This window comes from Anopheles stephensi, chromosome 2 (assembly GCF_013141755.1).
Source record: "Anopheles stephensi strain Indian chromosome 2, UCI_ANSTEP_V1.0, whole genome shotgun sequence".
In the NCBI taxonomy this organism is placed as follows: domain Eukaryota; kingdom Metazoa; phylum Arthropoda; class Insecta; order Diptera; family Culicidae; genus Anopheles; species Anopheles stephensi.
In genome coordinates, this window is record NC_050202.1 from 69,355,270 (window position 1) to 69,373,232 (window position 17,963).

The following is a 17,963-nucleotide window of genomic DNA, read 5'->3' on the forward strand; positions in this document are numbered from 1 at the left end:
ATTTTCTATGTTTTTATTAACTGATTGGATTATTTTAATAATGTTTCTAAGTGAGCAAAAAAGTACATCCTCCTGTCGATTAACTCTCGCTCGACCGACAGGATATCTCCATCCGCCATTGTAAATCCTTCTACGGCATCATCAGCTCGTCCGACCCTTTCAAGCTTCTCATGTGAGCCCAAGTGCCTGTCAATAGGCGTTGAGCATCGTTGAGCATATCAGCTTGAGTCTGCCATGTCTACATTTCCCATAAAATCGGCCTAGTTAAAGTCTGGAGTCATGCTTGATTAACCACAAGAGTATGGCGATTCTAATTCGTTGGTGAGATGGCGAGTTCATCGTACAGCAAGTAGAGCTCATCATTATAACGGTTCTTCCATTTTCCACATAAGGAACTTCCTCTCGAAGATCATCGACACGAGCTCTTCGTACCTTCGTCCGTCAGGACAGTTATTTTGAGCGGAGAAGTTTTTTCAGACTGTTGTCAGTACTCTTACGCGTATCTCAATTTATTCATTGTTGTATCTGCTGATCTTTGGACCCAGGTAGAGTAGCAATTTTTGGTAGACTTCTAAGGTGCGATCACCTATCCGTTCCTATCGCACTCAAAGGTCTCGGTTCGACTATCAGATCTCATGGTAGATGACGATATAGTTAGAACTTTCTTAAAGTTCTCTGGGATAACGAAGTTTCTTGTACCGATATCCCAGCCTCACTTCGCTCGCTCTATTGTCATCAAATCAACAGCCAATAAAAGTAAAGAAAACAAAGCAGCCACATTCATGAAATTTCAGCTTGTATTCATTTTGATGCATACATTATGATTTATTCATAGAGATATGTACAACGCCAATCTTGTTGCGTACCAAGAGAAGGAGAGAGAGAGAGCCAGCTTAATATTCCGTTAAAAGAAGTAATGGTTTGGCGCCTCTATATATATAGGATGGCGCAAATGAATAGGATTGTGAGAGAAGTATAACATAACGTACGGTAAAAAAAAAGAATAAATTAAACAATAAAACGCATACCAAACGCACACAAACAACACAACAATTCGTATCATCACAGAACGGCCAATTGGAAACAATGACAGTAGTCCTTGGTTGCATGATTGTTTGCTAGGTATATTAACCTATTTTTCAGGAAAAGTTTGAATTAAAAAGTTTTGTAAAATATAACTTAAATAAGTTTAGATGCAAATGGGGTGCATTCATCATGCCACTTTTAATAAAACATCCTTGAATTTTTATTCTAAAGCCCGTTCAAAGATGAGCAGATTGCCTATCATTGGAAAACAAAAAGAATGAACAAAAAAAAGACTCTGCCAACGGGCACAGTTATGTACAATTTTTACCTACATGTTGCAGCTCTCTGCTGCACCTCTGACTATACTGATTGTACAATTTTGAATCTTTGTACAGTTTTTCTAGCCCATTGCGCATAGAAAAATTGGCAACAGAGAATATTCCCGCCAATGGGATACCGGGATGTGTGGAAACGATTTGAACAGTTGCTTACGGCAATCGGCCTTCGTGATCGATCGCACGGTTTAAACTAAAATAAAAAAGACCTACATCGATGCTTATATACAGGATAGATATTCTACTGGAGATTGGCTGCGGTTGCGCTGGAGACAGCCGCTGTACCGGTACTGTTGTTGTGATTCATCGATACGTGTATCGCTTGATTAACGAAGGTGGTTGTTGTTGAGAGCGTCTGTACAACGGAAGCGCTTGTACGCGAGCTGGCGAACGCAACTGGAATGGTTCCGTTTGTGATTATTGTGTGCCCGTTGGCCATCGGTGCGGTAAGCAGCATGGCGGTGCGAGCTTGGGCCGTCCCGGCCTGATGATGATGCACCGGAACGGTAGTGCCAGGCCCCAACAGCATGCTGTCTCCGTTCGCACCGTTACCGGTGGCGCCAAACACGTTTACCAAGTTTTCCTTCAACGGCAAACTGGCACCCTTTCTGGCCATCATCCGATTGCCGCTGGCGAACTGTGTCTCTTCCGCTAGGCTGACAGCCGTTTGGCTACAGTTCGCGTACAGATACAGCGGGGCAGTAAGTGGTTGTCTTGCACCGTCCACGATTTTCCCATTAGCCGAAGGAAGCGATTGGTTCAAACGGTACGCGCTTTCACTGAGCATCGAGCTGACGAACGATTTCTTCGCGAATGTCGGCATCGGTAGTTCTTTGGGGAATCGGCCGCTGGAAAGAAGTTTTTGTGGAGGAGAACTACGATAGAAGCTAGTGTTGGTATATTCATTCGTATCGCTGCCCATACTGTCGTCCATTTCTAACACGATCGTTTCGATAGCATCATGCACCGTATAATCGTTGTCGGGAGTGGAATTGTTTTCCTGCCGGCTGCATGCATTCGTCGGTTCCTCGTCACTTACGTTGACCAGTCTTTCCTCCTCCATATGCTGCACCTCCTCATCCGAAGAGCATAGATCGATACTATCGATAACCATTGCACTTTCGGCAAATTCAGCCAGCTCTTTCCGTCGTTGCCGTTCCTGCTGTGCCGCGAGCTCTGCCTCCTGCCTTTCTCGTTCGATGCCGGGCTGGAGCGAAAGTTTCTGCACCTCGTCCGCAGTCAGTCTTTGCAGGCTTACCACAAATGGCCGGCAACGTTGCAGCAGCGGTTTGTTATAGAAGAGGAAATTTTCTATTCGTTGCTTGGTGAAAAATTGGCGCCTAGGGAATTTATATTGATGCTTCGATGGTTCGCAGGAATCGTCTGCTATGCGTTTGAACGTCACCGGACATCCGTTCGGTCCGGATTTTATCTTTCCAAACAACCATTTAGGGATCCGCCGATCGTGGATGTTTGTTGCGGCGTCCTGTATACTACCAGCGTTCTTTACACCTGGCCTTAACGGATAGTTTGCGCCGGGTGGAAGAGCCGGCGCGATGCAAAATCGTTCCATGCGTTCGTACCGCTCCAGTAAATAATCGGGCGTGGTAATGATTTTCGAAGCCTTTATCATAAACAGTCCCAGCGGCGAGGAGAGCGGAATTTGTGTACATTTCGCGAGTGTAACAACTTGCCGCGAGCGTCTCGGTAATCGGCGATATTTGCCGCCTGTGCTGGTGGCACTCTCTGCCATCGTACCACCACTACTATTTTCCACCTCGGCATTGTTCCCGGTCGACTTGGGGATTGTCGATGACGGGGCCGATTCGATGGCATTTCTACAGCGCAGCATAAAGTTTTGCGATAGGAAAGATACCATCTTTTGTTGCTTTGCTTGCGCACGGGCTGCCGCATCGAGGGGCAGCTGATCATCCAGCACGGTGCCACAAAAGATAACGTCATCATCGTCACTGGTATCGGCAAGCTCTGCATTGCTTTGTTCCGTGTGGCAGGCTTTCTCGTGCTCCTAAAATGTTTTGTAAGACACATACACAATCAATACAATTGCTTCGCTTTTATCGTTATACTACAGTACGCTATTGTGAAATGAATGGTTGGGGGAAAAGTAATATACCATTTGCTTTAAACCTTTCTTCGTCAATTCGATTCACTGACGCGTTAGAGCACAGATCCGTTTACTCGTAGTGATTCCTTACGTTGCGGGAAAAATGCACAGTTGCTACTGACTCGATCATAACTGGCTGCGCTGAGAGAACGATTTCAACCTTCAGGGTTCTCACACAAGCTGACTCAAATGACAGCTTTTGCGGTGGTGCTCTAAATGCGAATACACAAAACATTCTTTTTGCACTGAACTTAAGCATTAAGCGCACTGAGCAGTTATACTCGCTGGCTGATATAGACCAGCAATGCATATCTCACCCAATAAGTACAAAAATAAATCCAAATTTAATGCTTTTTTTCAGTTTTCATAGATGATCGTCTACGGGAAAACCCACAACTCAAACTGCACAATAGCTAGCTTTGTATTTCACAATATTTTTTATACCTTTTTATATTACAGGATCAGCGCCAATTGATAAAAAAACAGCGCACATACTTCAGCGATCTACGCCAACGAATATGTGAACAAATGTAATTGATATAAACTTTGTTATAATCACACGAATCATGCTACAAGCCACTGATTTGGCCCCTCGGTAACTACCCTGTGAACAGCGATGTTGCTTCTTTTTATATAGTTTTTACCCAAGCCTACCTAGATCATGTTCGCGCTAGTCTTTTCCAGCTCTGAGTCAGAGGTTTCCAACAAACTCAAAAGCATATCTATACGATTATCACCATCCCCAAGCAGGGATGTCAAACTCAGTTTTGTTCGTGGACCGTTTACACATTCGTAGACTGTTTACACATAAAATGATTTGGTCTCTCTGTTAACAATCGCACCAAAATCTTTTGTTCAGCAATGATTTACACTAGCGACACTTGTTTTTTTAAATCCTTTCAAAAAACCCAAAAGGTAAAGGATTTTTTTATAGTTAGCAACTACACCCGTATGATAGCTATATTAGACCCCCAAAGCCAAGTCACATACTATCAGACATTGGTCGAGTGAAGTGTACTTACCACCATCGCCCCGTAGGAGTATAGTTCCGCATCACAGTAGTCGCAGAGATAAATATCGAAGCCTGCTGATATGACCATTTCCTCCTGAGCGGCCAAGCAACTTTGGGAGTTCGATTGCTTCGGTAGAAGGCACTTGCGACTGTTAAACTTTTGCTCTTGGTCGTACAGCTGCGTAATAAGAAGGTAAAATCAAGATCAACCGATCGTAATGCATTATTTTCCGCCTTCCCATACCATATTTTCATTGCGAAACGTAACCAACAGCTTGTTCGTGGATCGCTCGAACAACGAGGTCGTGGAGTTGTAGTTGTTGATGAATCGCAATGCCGTCGGTTGAAACTTGGCCAGATCCGCACAGTACCGAAGAAGGTAGATGTTGTCGTGAGAGTCGTAACACGCTACCACGAGCTCCCGCATCTTGAGTAACCAATCCTGCGAGCAAAAACAGCAATTAGTAGTCATCCATCAATGTGCCCCCTCCGAGAGGGCCTGAGTCTGACCTACCCCGGTGAATGATTTTGGCCGCTTGAATGGTTTTGTAAATTCTAAATCTTTTGGCCACCATGGTGGTTTGTTAAATTCGGTCATCGAATGGATAGTGACGTTTCCCAGTGAACACTGCACCATGAACGGTATGAATCTTTCCAGTTGCGTTGCGGTGATCTTGTCCAGGGACGTTGGGTAGCCGTCCGCGAATAGGAGCGGCAAGTTGGAAACCATATTTTTGCTGCCATCGTCTTCCAGCTCTTCGGTCGTTGGTGGCATCTGCGGAAAAAGAATAATCGGTTAATTTATCGAGGCGATCGAACATCACCAACACATGCACACACTGGTCACGGTCAGGACTGGTGGTAAAAGAACAACGGCAGAAAGGCTGTGGTGGGGGATGCTACACTCGCACACATGCAAGCGTCCGACTGAAGAAATAAGGGAGGCAAATCCTTCCAATTGTGTACGAGTAAACAGTGGGTGTAATACGGAGAATGGAAGCAGACACTCTAAAGCATCTTGCCTCCAGCCCAAGATGTGTCTCTTCCTCAAGGGCAGCATCGAACCACGCTCAAGCATCACTCGATCGATCATCTCTCGTCTATCCTTTCTTGCACAGTTTTTTTTTTGTTCTTTCAGCCTCCAAACCCCTCACAGGAAACAAAGCTTCGGAATGTCCACTTTGCAGCCGGAAGTGGCCCGTTTCTAGCTTACCTCAGCCACTTTTAATAACGCACAGTTTGCGCTCGGTCGGTGGTCCGACGGTGTCCCAATATTCAGCAGCACTTTTTTTGTGAACCTTTCCAAATCCTTCTCGGGCAGATCTCAGTGACGTCTCAGCATCGACACGAGAAGAAGGGGCGGGGACAAGAGAATATCCTCTGCGCGCTCTTATTGCTGATGTTTCGATCAACTTCGTTGAGCGTCCGTCATCGTGCAGCGCAGCACAGCTCTCACAACAATACACACACACACGCACTGTAAGCCCCACAATGGCAAACTACACAATCCTTGCGATCTGGTATCCTTTTGGGTCTAATCAGTAAGTATATTAATATGCTTAAAATGGTTAAAATTAACCCAATATTTACGATTCCTTTCGGTCAGTGACAGCATCAGGGCAAACGGCTGAAGAGCTTTAGCGCCAGACGTCAAACGAAACTCCAATTTGCAGGGATCGTCAGGTTGACAAACGAAAATGTAGATTATTGTAAATTTATTTTCGCTTGACGTTTAGCGTGATTTCCCATGCAATGTTGTGATCCTCCAATTTGGTTTCTTAAATTATGGCCTAACAAATGGCTTACCTCCTATTGGCCCATTGGTAACTATCACTTGAAAACAAAAATAAATAGAATAAATATAAATTTACATTCTTGTTACAAAACCCCTGTAACGCAACACATGCTGGGCATTGGAAATGAACAGAAATATTTCATTGCATTATCGTCGTTATTATCGTTTAAATCATCATATAGATTTTACAAACGATCAATTAATTAGATAACTTTAATTGAAAAAAATCCACAAAAAGATGGAAATATTTCACTCGATGTACCTGAAACTCTACCACTGTTTGCCGCCTTGCGCACAAGGTAAATAGGAGAAGGTGTTCTATTCAGCACGATCCACAGATACAAATATTGAAAACATTTTTGAAATGTATGGTTTTTCGTAATAGCAAAATATCAATTGCACCATATACGTTACATATAGCTTTACAATATAGCTTTTGTAATCTCATCGTGTGTTTATACAAATGTATTTTTGCCGACTACAGCGGTCTCTAGCGGAATAAAGATGCACTAATTAATTTTGAATTTTATTCGTTACAGCGTACACGCGCTACTTGTAGCATCTATATCAACTAAATAACGGTTGCAGTACAGGAAATGTACGGTTTATTTACTAGAGATACTGAAAAATTAGTTGTATTTAATTGAAACGTTTCCACTCATTGTATTTAATTGTAAAGGAGCAGTGCACGAACTGATACGGTATGGCTTTAATTACTTTATTGTTGTAGTAGTTTGTAGTAGTAGTAGACATAACATAGTTTAAACAATTAACAAAGATTTGCTTTCAACATCAGATGCTTCTTTCATTTGGTATTGGAAACAATCAACAAAGTCTAACCGACGTCACGTGCGCCGTTCTCTGTGCATCGTTGAAGATCGCATCCAGATGGCCGTTCTGTAAGCAGCAGAAGCAGAAGAGCGCAGAGCGCAGAAAAGCAGAAGAGCGGGTTAAACGGCGTCTGCTAACATTCAACCCCGAAGCCCATCCCCACACTTACATTCGGCATTCGTTTCACGTGGCACCACCGAAACACGCCGGGAAGCGGATAAGTTTGCCATCCTTCCGAGGGCCCGTATGGCATTGCCTGTTTTCTGTGGGAAATGGAAACGATAATGGCGATGGATTGAGATGGAAAACTGTGTTAAGCCGGAAATGTATCACCTACCTGCCATTTTCTACGGATAATGAATTTTTTCAACTTATCCGTTCGGATCTGATTCACCCCGACGTTTTCGCCGCTCTTGAACGAAAGCCACTCCGACTGTAGACACTGCTGAGCGCTTAGCCGTTCCTCCTGCCGGCCACGAAGCAGTCCCGCAATAAACTCTTTCGCCCCGTCCGACACCAAGTCGAACGCTTCATCGTCAAAGTCATACTCGGCGCGTGTAATGTTGCTAAACGTGTCCACATCATTGTCACCCATGAAGGGTGAAAGGCCGGACAGCAGCACGTAGCAGATCACACCGATGCTCCACATGTCCGACTGCACGCTGATCGGTTCGTAGTTGATAATTTCCGGTGCAATAAATTCGGGCGTCCCGAACAGTACCCTCGTTGGGCTGGAGGCACACAGTCGCTGTGCCAAACCGAAGTCAATAATTTTTATCTGTGAAGAAAAACAGAACGCCTATAGTTGGAAACCCACTGAAGCTTTTCCCTGCTGTGTAAACCCTACCTCGTGACTTGTCTTAGTGGCGCACATAATGTTTTCCGGCTTCAGATCGAGATGCACTATCTGGCGGCTGTGCATGTGCTCCACGCCCTGGCAGATCTGGCGCACGAAAATGACACAATCCTTCTCGGTGAGCGTGAAGTCGTCCGCCACCACACGCTCGAACAGCTCACCGCCCGAGATGTACTCCACCACCATGATGATCTCCTTCGGCAGCTCGAACGTGGCGAACAGTCGCAACAGCTTCGGATGCTCCAGGCTCTCCATGATGGCCGTCTCCTGCCAGACCCGCTCCTTGTCCTTCATGCGAATGCACTTGACCTTTTTGGCCGCCAGCACAGTACCCGTTTCGCCCTGGCGAGCGATCACCTTGTACACCACCCCGAACCGTCCCTTGCCCACCTCCTTCACCACCTCAAACTGCTCGTTAAAGTCACCGCCCGAGGCAATCGTTACCGTGGGCGATACCGTTTGCTCCTGGTGATTGCGTTCGTCCTGCCCAGCCTGATCACCGTAACCCGGCTCACCGTTGCCAACATCGCTACAGAAACTGGCTCCGCTCGAGGTGGGACTGGCGGGCACGGCACGGTTCGCTCGCAACTCCGCCGTCCCATTGGTTCGTTTGTCTTCGGCCAGCGTCACCAGATCGCTGGCAGGTGTCGGGTGGCTCGTACCATGCACATTTTCCGCCCGCATCCGAAACCGGTAGCATCCGTCCTGCTGCAAACTGTCGATCAGGCAGGAGAACGAGTTCGGTACACGCTTGACGCAAACCCAACGATCGTCACCATTCTGTTGCATTTCGATCCTACGATGTAAAGGAAGCAGAACACAGTTATAACACTCATCCCAACCCTCAGCACGCCGGAAACTTACACAAATCCAGTTATGGCACTTCCTCCATCGTACGGAGCAGGATTCCAGGATACGGTCAGCGAGGTTTGGCTGACGACGGTCGCCGTCGGCTTACCGGCCGGCGGTTCCGGAGGCGACTCAACACGCAAACACATCGACAGCTCCGTTTCCGGGCAGGCTTTGTCGAGCTGAATGCTATACTTGCCACCCTGGGCCGGTTCGATGTTGGTTAGCAGAAGGCGGGTGCGACCCGGTAGATTGCTCGTGCTCGCATTGCTATCGGTAATGGTTCGGCCCTTCAATGAAAGTGATAACGATGCTTATTAATGCTACGGTATTTATCATTGTCATATATCTATCACTATCGGCCAACTTTGGACAGCTGATAAGATAAATACACTAATAAGCTTATAGTGCGTAGTGTGAGAAAACAGCACAATGAGCCTTTGGATCTGAAGCGTACTACGAAACCTATGTTAATTATCAATTATCTATTACGAAAACATATGTTATCTACGGGAGTAAATTGATCTAAAATTCTACATCTGATTCTTAAGCCCGGTTATATCATTTCTTCTTCTTCTTCTTCTTTGGCAACCTCGAGAGGTCTCGGCCTGCCATTTCTGGCCTTCTGTGGCTTAATTTTACCCGTAGAAAAGTAGTCAGCCTTACGTACGGGGAGACGGTCTGGATGGGATTTGAAGCCCGGCCCTGCCGTGTGAAGACCGGCGCCGCTGTCGCCGTAGTGTTGTGCAGTGTTATAACGCTAATTAACTTAAAATTTAAATGCTTGCTCAGTTGATTCTTCAACTTCTGCTGGGATACTACAACCTCAAGAGGGCTTGGTCTGACACATTTACCGTTTTCTTAACCTGATGGGATGTCTGATTCTGTTGCAGCAATCACAATTATCATGGAACTTAGGTTTGTTCCATGAGGATAGGTTTGGTTTGATCGTATCAGCAATACACACTCTGAGCCTTGAAACCAGACATCGTGAGTGATCCTAGGAAATAGCAGTAAGAATCTAGTTGTTAAAATATCCTCCTCCCTTTGGAGAAAGGCGAGACCGATCCAAATGGGTCAAAGTTACCATCCAAACGATGGAGGAGTAGCTGCGCCTAATAACCTACTGAAATGTATGAACAGTAAGTAACATCTACAATAAATCTGATTTCTGGACTGTGCTGATGCTGAGCTGAGATGATTGGGCCTAGAGATATCTGGAGAATATAAGTCGATTGGCGTTACTACCATTTTATTGAAGACGGGCAGCTCTCTCAATGTTCCTCGTCAGCGACTCATACAGCTTTAAAAAACCCTTAACCTGATAATCTTCTTCCAATTTATTTATAGGATCAACGAAGTACTAATAGATCGTTCAGGTGTTCTGGCGATCGGGTATGGCTTCAAATTCCAACTGCAACGCGCCAGACATGAAAGAATTTCTGCAGAAGACTTTGTTCTACTGAGCTATCGGTAGTAGGTCGGCTTTTCTCGCCTTCCGAAAACCGGTACATTTTTTTATGCACACGTCAAATTGAAAATAGACTGCTTTATAAATATGCAAATTAACCCACAACTGACAAGTGCCATACGAAAACCAACAAGTATACTCAAGTAAAAAAAAAGCATACAAGAAAGCAACTGTAAGTCTGTGTTTTGCTTTGCCCACACATTAGGTTGGCTACCCGTGTAAAGCAGGCTCACATCAGTGGGTTTGTTTACATTGCGCAACGCGAAAAAAAACCCCGGCACCATTACGCCCTTCGAGTGCGTGTATGACTGAGATTAAGATTACGCGATTACCCGGGCCAGAAACATGGCATTAGAATATTAATCGAATAAGTTCATATCCGTTGCACCGATATTATACGTTTGTGATATGGGCGAGCCGGTTTTGGTCACGAACGGGTCCTTCTTTGGTCAGTCATTTCTGACTACCGGGACTTAATTTAAGCCCGAAGCTCGTTAGTCTGGGAATCTGGACACGAAGTACAACTACGTACGGATATTATTGCCCAAACTTACCGATCGTTTCCAGCGCAAATCGGACGGTGGCTGACCCTGGTAGCAGGCTTCAATGATCACATCGTCACCCTGCAGTACGACCTCATCCTGCAGGCTGTGAAGAAACCGCAGCTTCTGTCCCACCACACTGTACCGTTCGATTTCCTTTCGCTCCAACGCTCCGACGTAGGCTTTGGGCAGTACGCACAGATCAGCATACGCGCACAGCTGCCCCTGAGAATCGGTGGCCGTGGATGGGATGCAACACTTCACCTCACCACTCTGCCGGTACGCAGTGTTGAATATTCGCAGAATGTTTCCACCATCGTCGCGTGACTCCATCTGTGAAAGAGACCGGATGAACAAAGACGGTTTGGGGTTTGGGGACAATGCAAACTTCCTTCCGGTGGGTTGTAAAACGTACCGAAAATCCTTTGGTACCGCTGGTGATTTCCAATCCCCGGACAAACCACCGGAGCCGTATGTCCGGCGGATGTACGCACGCATAAAACTCCACATTATCGCCCTCGAGTGCGATCTGTGCGAGCGGGTAGCGCACGAAGCGGACCGGTAATCGATGGTCGCAGTCCCTCGGTGGCTGTTGCTGGTCTAGCTCGAGCACGTCCAGATAGCAGCTCGATGTGAGGTGCTGCTTTGCCATCTCGATCACACACTCGTACAGTCCCGCATCGTCCAGGAATGGGTCCTTGATGCGTAACCCAAACTTCCCATTACCGTGGTCAATGTAGCTATTAAACCGACGGATAGATACGGATTAAGCAGCTTGTCTTCGCATAGCACAACAAGCCTCAGATACTCACGCAAAGTCGGTCGAATCCTTTACCGGGCGTCCATTTTTCTTCCACGAACATTTCACCAGCTCGGAGCACTGTAGCTCCAGGCTCAGTTCCACTTCCGTGCCCTCGGTAATGGTGATCACCTTCGGCAGTTCGCGCACAATCCGCGTCAGCTTGTCGATCGGTACGGACCACTTCGGGTCCTGCACATCGATTTCCGCCGACATCACCTTCATGCAGCCGTCGATCGTTTCCAGCACGCAGGTGTACGTGCCCGAATCGCTCGCCTTGGCCTTTTCCAGCACGAGCGACAGATTCCGCTGGCTAACGCTTTTGTGAAATATTCGACCATCCTCGAGCTCGCGCCCATTGTGAAAGCATCGTACGGTCGGTATCGAGGGTGCGTAGTACTCCGCGTTCAGGATAATGTACTCACCGACCAGGGGCGAATAGTCGTTGATGTGACGGTAGATGCGTATGCTGCTGACCGCTGGCTGACTGTTGCGCTTCACCCGATTGATGGTACGAATCTTCTCCAGCACCAGCAGCTCGATCGTACGCTCCACCCGACCGCTGTCGTTCTCGATTACCAGCTGATACTGGCCAGCATCCTTCGGCAGAACGTTCTGGATCTTCATCGTGCACAGCGAACCCTTGCTCTGGATCGTAACGGTGCGTGACGGTGCGAGTGGGATACCGTTCCGCTGCCAGGCCATTACCGGTGTGGGATACCCTTCAATGATGCACTGAAATATGGCCGTCTCGTACTCGTACACTTCCAGCTTCTGGGGCACGTAGATAAACTTGAGCGGGACGGCGGCGCCGCTCTGTTCGCTGGTCCCTTTGGCGCTGGCAAGCGCCGGCTGATTCACCGCTCGGCTAGCCATTTCTCACAATGTCTGCAGGATGAAATGTATGTGAACCACCGTCGTAGCCGGACGTCATTAGTCGCTTTGTGCTAACAGAAAGTCTACGTAAAATATTCGATAGGCACATTAAGTCTGGAAAACACATCAAGTCTTCTGCTGCTGCTGCTGCTGATTCACCACTGATCTATCCGTAGTCCGGGGCTTTGATGATTCACCAAGCCGAGTCGATCGGTACCTTATGCGCTATTTGCATCGCATTATACGTTTATCGCGTAGCTTTGCCTTGTTTAGGTACATTGTACCGTACCGCAGCAGCGTCCCTGAACCTGCCAGCACTTTGGTGACATTCAACCTACCCCGAACCCAGCGTAATCAAAAAACGCCTTCATCACGGAAGAAGGTCGTACTTTATGGATCTGGCGCGTTGCCAGCGTACCCGCAAGAGATCATGTCCCAGGGTTAAAGGAATGCTGCTGATGATGGTGGTGGCAGAAGACACACATCCGAGTGTCATGTAAATGCTGCGTGTCATGCATGTACAATGACATTCTCTTTTTTGGAATAAAATCTCTCATGCCAATGTCAGTGCGTTGTGAGATAAATCTTAAAGATTGCTGATGCTCTGGCGTGCTGATATCGTGAAGAGATGTTGGGGTCAACCAAGCGCAAGGTAAGTTGAGCTGGTCTTCTTCAACATGAGATGAATTGTAAGATTTGGTATTGTAGAATGCCTTGTGATTGGTAGTTTAAGGGAATATAGCAAGACAAGGTTCTTGAAGCGGCTTCTTGTTGCTAACACGAAGGGACCGGTATCAAATCCAGCTCGGAGGGACTCCCTGAGCACAGGATAGATGTTTAAAATTGATAGCGGAATATTGAAAGATCATCATGAATGCTGTTTTAATAACAACTTCCTTCAAACGATGCAAATTTCTCCTAAATGTTTGCTGGACTCCACTGTATGATTGCAAAGGTCCAATATCAGACTTCCAATATCAGGTCCAATAATGACTTGAATATCAGACTTGAAACATTCCCCTGAATGATTCAAAAGTTCCATTATATGGATGCGACACCCTGTATGTCAAGGAATTGCAGGCTAAACGGACCTGCTCAAGTTGTAGTACTCCAAACAAGAAGAACTCTTCAAGACCGAACGCTGAAAATGATTTTAAATAAATCCATCCAACACGGCCCTTGCACGAAACGCAGCGCCCGCGATACTTCCCCTGTAACGCACTCGCGAGCCTACTTCTATATAAAGAAGTTATCGTTGCTTTGTGCAATGCAATGGCTTTCATTAAAAAAAAATTTCCCATTTCGCGCCGCGCAACAATGGAATTCCAAATATGTTAACACTCACCCAGCCACCCTCCGACGGTCCATGTGCGGCGAGCGATGAGACAAGGTAAAATAATCGCGAATTTAATGGTCGTTTTACGGACGTACATGGAAACTGGCCAGTTGTGGTAGAGAGAATCAACATTTAGGTGGGGCTTTATTTTGCCTATAAACCAGCTCTTGCGCTCTTGTGTGTCAGTCTCGATCAATGCTAGAGCTACATCTACAAATATAGGTCACCTGCACGTAAGATGCTTCAAGTGCAGATGGTGTTAATAGACTAATTATTCACACCACACCGCAAAGGAGATCACTGTCGGTAGAACTGTATCTCATTAGCGCATCACAGACCGAACAGCTGTACAACTCGCAGGGGGAAGATCGCAAACCCTTGCGCCAACTGATCGAACCGAGCGTGCGCGCACCATTACTCACCGCTCGCCGTACGAGTGACCTTCGCATGATGTGGGGCGACAGTACCGGTAGCTACTAGCGCTAGCCCCGGTCCCGGTGGGCCGTCCACCGTTATGCTCCACGCGCCATCTTTCTTCTCAGCTGATGTGTGTGGCGTGGGCGACCGGGTCGGGCGCTCATTCGCATTCCTCGGCGGAATTCTTCGCCACCCACTGCACAGTTTCGTGACTTGCGGTGGCACTGCAGTCTCTGCATGCGCGCTCGGATGTCGGATGTGCAATGCGCAACCTCATGCAACTCACCCACCATTGAAGACCAGATTCCGTCTGTGCGTTGTGTGCGGTCGTTAAGCGCCGAACGTGTTTTTATGCCCCGGAAAGGGAATAATCGAAGGCAAGCGACAGTGAAAGCGCTGCGAATACACTGACGGGTGTGTGTATGTGTGGTTGTGTGGGTGGTGAGGAGGAGATAAAGGGTGTTGGGTTGGGGGTGGCAGTGAAGAATATTGCAAAAACTAATCCACATCACACAAACACACATCCGATCACAGTTGGCGTTCATCTGTGTCCTCGACCATCACCAGAGTTGCTGAGCTTAGGACAGTTGGAGAACATCGCATAAGCTGACCCATAAAGGGTTTGGTGTGTTTTCTTTACGTATTTACGATCATCCACGTTCGTCACCCGCCCGTGTACACCCCCGTACCCGAACCCGCTGTACGAGCCTTTTGCGCGCGTGAGGCTCCTCAGTATGTGTGTGGAGCGTTTCCAGTCAAACCGTGCAACACAATACCCGCAGAATCGGCGGCACAATGTCGCTGGAATGGAAAAATAACCTTGCGTAAACCGCATACACACGCACACACGCACACTTTAGCGAACGGATCGCGGTTGCCCTTCTTGCGTCCATTGGCCGTTACAACAGCACTCGCTTCCCCTCGCGGCAGAAACCTCACGAAACCAAAGGTCACACTGCACAAGCCCGCGGTTGGCGTAAGGCTGCCGCGAGGCTTATGCGTCCAAACCACCGAATGGTACCTTCCGGAAGTGACCCCGAACCGTACCGGATCACTCGTTTACGGCCGGACCGATCGAACTGTTCCGTTAAGCGAGCCTTCCGAATGCTGCAAACGCCCGTAAACGAGCGTTTTTGTAACAGATTGCGCTGGTCGTCCGTCACGAAAACCTCGCCTGACACCGTCACACCAACAACACAATCACAGAGCCACACACACACACACGCACATAGGCTTAAAATCGGCGCGTATCGTATCCGCGCCCTTGCACATAGCTTTTCGTTTGTTTGCCAGCTGTCCTCGCCGCGAGCTTCTCTGTCGGGTGTTCTTCTTCGGCGAAAAAACACATCTTGGCACCCGCCAAACATCACACGACACTCGGTGGCCGGTTACGCGCCCTGCTTACTTGCTTGCAAAAGGTGCTAATTAGTCTGGTCCAGATCTTGCGATCTTGCAAACCAAAAACCGATCGATGGCCCGACCGTGGTGGAGCGCGTCAGCAGCGTAGCAGCAGTGGTACCGCTGCGCTGCACCTCACTGTCGAACTGCAGCGACACACACAATGCACTGCACCATCTGGCGAGTACGGCCGAGATGTGCTGTTCGTCGATGTTGCTCTCGATCTCGACATCTAATCGATCGAAATTGACAGCGAGCCCTGCTACGATAAGGCGGCAGCCTAGTGCGAGGGAGAAAGAGAACAACTGCATGTGTGTGTGTGTGTGTTGTGTGTGACGCGAAGTAACGCGAAACGTGGCTCTGGAGCCTAAATGTTGTGCTCCACAGCATCTGACAGATGCGTCAGATTGTCCTAATCGATCTCGGTGGGCACCTTCCGAGCTGTGCTAACGCTTGCTCCAAATTCGTGGACGCTCGTCTAAGGATCGCTTATCGATATCACATTATCAATTGATGCTGTCGCAGCTAAATTCGCAGCATCCGTTACCACCAACGATGAGTTTTTTTTTCGCAAATTGTCGCTCAGGGTCGCTCAGCAAACTGCAGCGCAATTAGAACCATTCCGGTTGATCGATTTTAATCAACAGCCTAATCATTGAAGCTCCGTATGCGAAAGGGGGTATATGCTCGCTACCATCACACCTCACACCATCGCGCACTTCTACCCTGTGCACCTATGTGGACCTTTTTTACGCCGGAACACAGCAACACCTCGTACCGAAAGTGTGTGACACCTAGCAATCAGCAGGCAAATAATTTACGCACTTCGCTACCATTACTAATCACGCTACGGTCACCATCGCGCACTAGAACCGGCAATTTTCGACACCTTTACACACTGCACGATCGTGCCTCGCAGCGCCTTCGAACCTAGCGACCGGCTGTAGAAAAAATGAAGTGATCCGCAAATGGTTCGCAAACAGCGCAACAGACAAAATTGCGATCGTGCGTTGCTGCTGCGACCTTCTGGTGGTGGCTGCAGCCGATCGCAGCTTGTTGTGATCACACTTTTCGCGGGACTTCACTCCGGTTTCCTGTACCGTTCGGCGAGCCTGCAGCATTCACAAAAGGCGTGTCACAGTCTGCAAGCAGTTACGTACCGAATGGCGCGGTTGGTCACAGCGACTGCAACCGTCGGTGGACGAACAACGAATGTTCGCTTCCCTCAAGACTCGGGCGCCACATTTGCGGTGTGCTCACGGTGGCGTGAAATGCACACGCACACACTGCCACAATGGGAGGGCTGGATAGATTTCTCTGGCGGGTGTAAGGGCACCGTTTGTTGTACACACATTGTCGGTGGTTGTGGGTGCACACAACCAGCACATCGCGATCACATCGATCGTACATCTTGGGTTAGGGCGGACGATCGCGTGCAGGTGGGGGGAAAGGAGCGTGAAGGAACAGAAGGTCGCCCATTTACTCCGGAGAGGAAATACAAGAATATTCAATTTTAAATTAAGCATGGCACTCCACAGTTTCGGCACCATTCCGACGGCACAGTCAAAAAACAACCCCCTTGAGTTGCTTGGGGTGATTTTCTCACGCCATTTGCCTGGTCCAGCTTTAGTGGGCCGGATGAAAGCGAAACGACCCGTGCGACCATCTGCCACGGTTTGGAGTGGATGTGTTGAAGGCCGTTGTTTTCTTTCACGAACACGAACTGGCGCTTCCATCGACGAACTCACCCTCACTGTGGGTGGGGTGGTGATGCTGCCCCAAGCCAAACCTGTTAAATGCCACCATCCTGACGCTCTGACTCACTAAGTCACTTTCGTTTCGAATGTTTATCTCTCCTACAAAACTCCTTTCATGGAATGAAAAAGATTGTATCATTGGTGCAAAACCACAAACCCAACCACCCATCCGATTCATCCGATGACCACCACCACCGGCGCCTAGGTCCCGTTCGTTTACTGGTTGCTCGGGACGGGATCTGGGCAATGCGCATCAGAGAACGGCTGGGTGGAAATATACGAGGGCGAAACAGGGCAATCGAATGCAAATGCGACTGGCAGGGAAGTGTTAATGGCGTCGGCAAGCTAATGAACAGGAAAGCGCACGGAGCGGGCGCAAAGCAATGGGAAGTCGCGTTTTATGGTTCATTTATTTGGTAATGTTATAGTTATGGCCGTCACTGTCTTCCAGATCGGTGCGACAGTTCGTGCTTTCGTGCGTTTGAATGGTAATGAATCGAAGGTTACATGATTGCAGAGGTTAGAGTAGATCCGACTT

General features: G+C 47.9%; 2 protein-coding genes across 6 annotated transcripts; both read right to left on the minus strand.

The window, feature by feature from the left end:
• Nucleotides 1-1,222: 1,222 nt before the first annotated feature.
• On the minus strand, nt 1,223-6,157 carry LOC118504536. Its single transcript, XM_036039099.1, has 5 exons — nt 5,712-6,157; nt 5,013-5,273; nt 4,743-4,940; nt 4,509-4,676; nt 1,223-3,387 (listed from the first exon to the last, which is right to left on the minus strand). Exons 2-5 carry the CDS (start codon nt 5,271-5,273, stop codon nt 1,603-1,605), a joined length of 2,412 nt encoding a protein of 803 aa, XP_035894992.1. The 5' UTR covers nt 5,712-6,157; the 3' UTR covers nt 1,223-1,602.
• Nucleotides 6,158-6,990: 833 nt separating this feature from the next.
• LOC118504535 (myosin light chain kinase, smooth muscle-like) lies at nt 6,991-16,974 on the minus strand. 5 transcript variants are annotated; one of them, XM_036039094.1, is made up of 9 exons: nt 16,829-16,974; nt 11,655-12,529; nt 11,258-11,582; nt 10,855-11,175; nt 8,845-9,119; nt 7,972-8,776; nt 7,462-7,902; nt 7,294-7,387; nt 6,991-7,190 (listed from the first exon to the last, which is right to left on the minus strand). In XM_036039094.1, coding segments are annotated over exons 2-9 (3,126 nt in total). In that variant the 5' UTR covers nt 12,518-12,529; nt 16,829-16,974; the 3' UTR covers nt 6,991-7,188. The 5 variants fall into 5 exon arrangements, with proteins under 5 accessions (XP_035894987.1, XP_035894986.1, XP_035894991.1 ...); XM_036039093.1 differs by having other exon boundaries at nt 11,655-12,600; nt 16,829-16,907; XM_036039098.1 differs by lacking the exon at nt 16,829-16,974 and adding an exon at nt 15,680-16,184.
• Between the last annotated feature and the right edge of the window lie 989 nt (nt 16,975-17,963).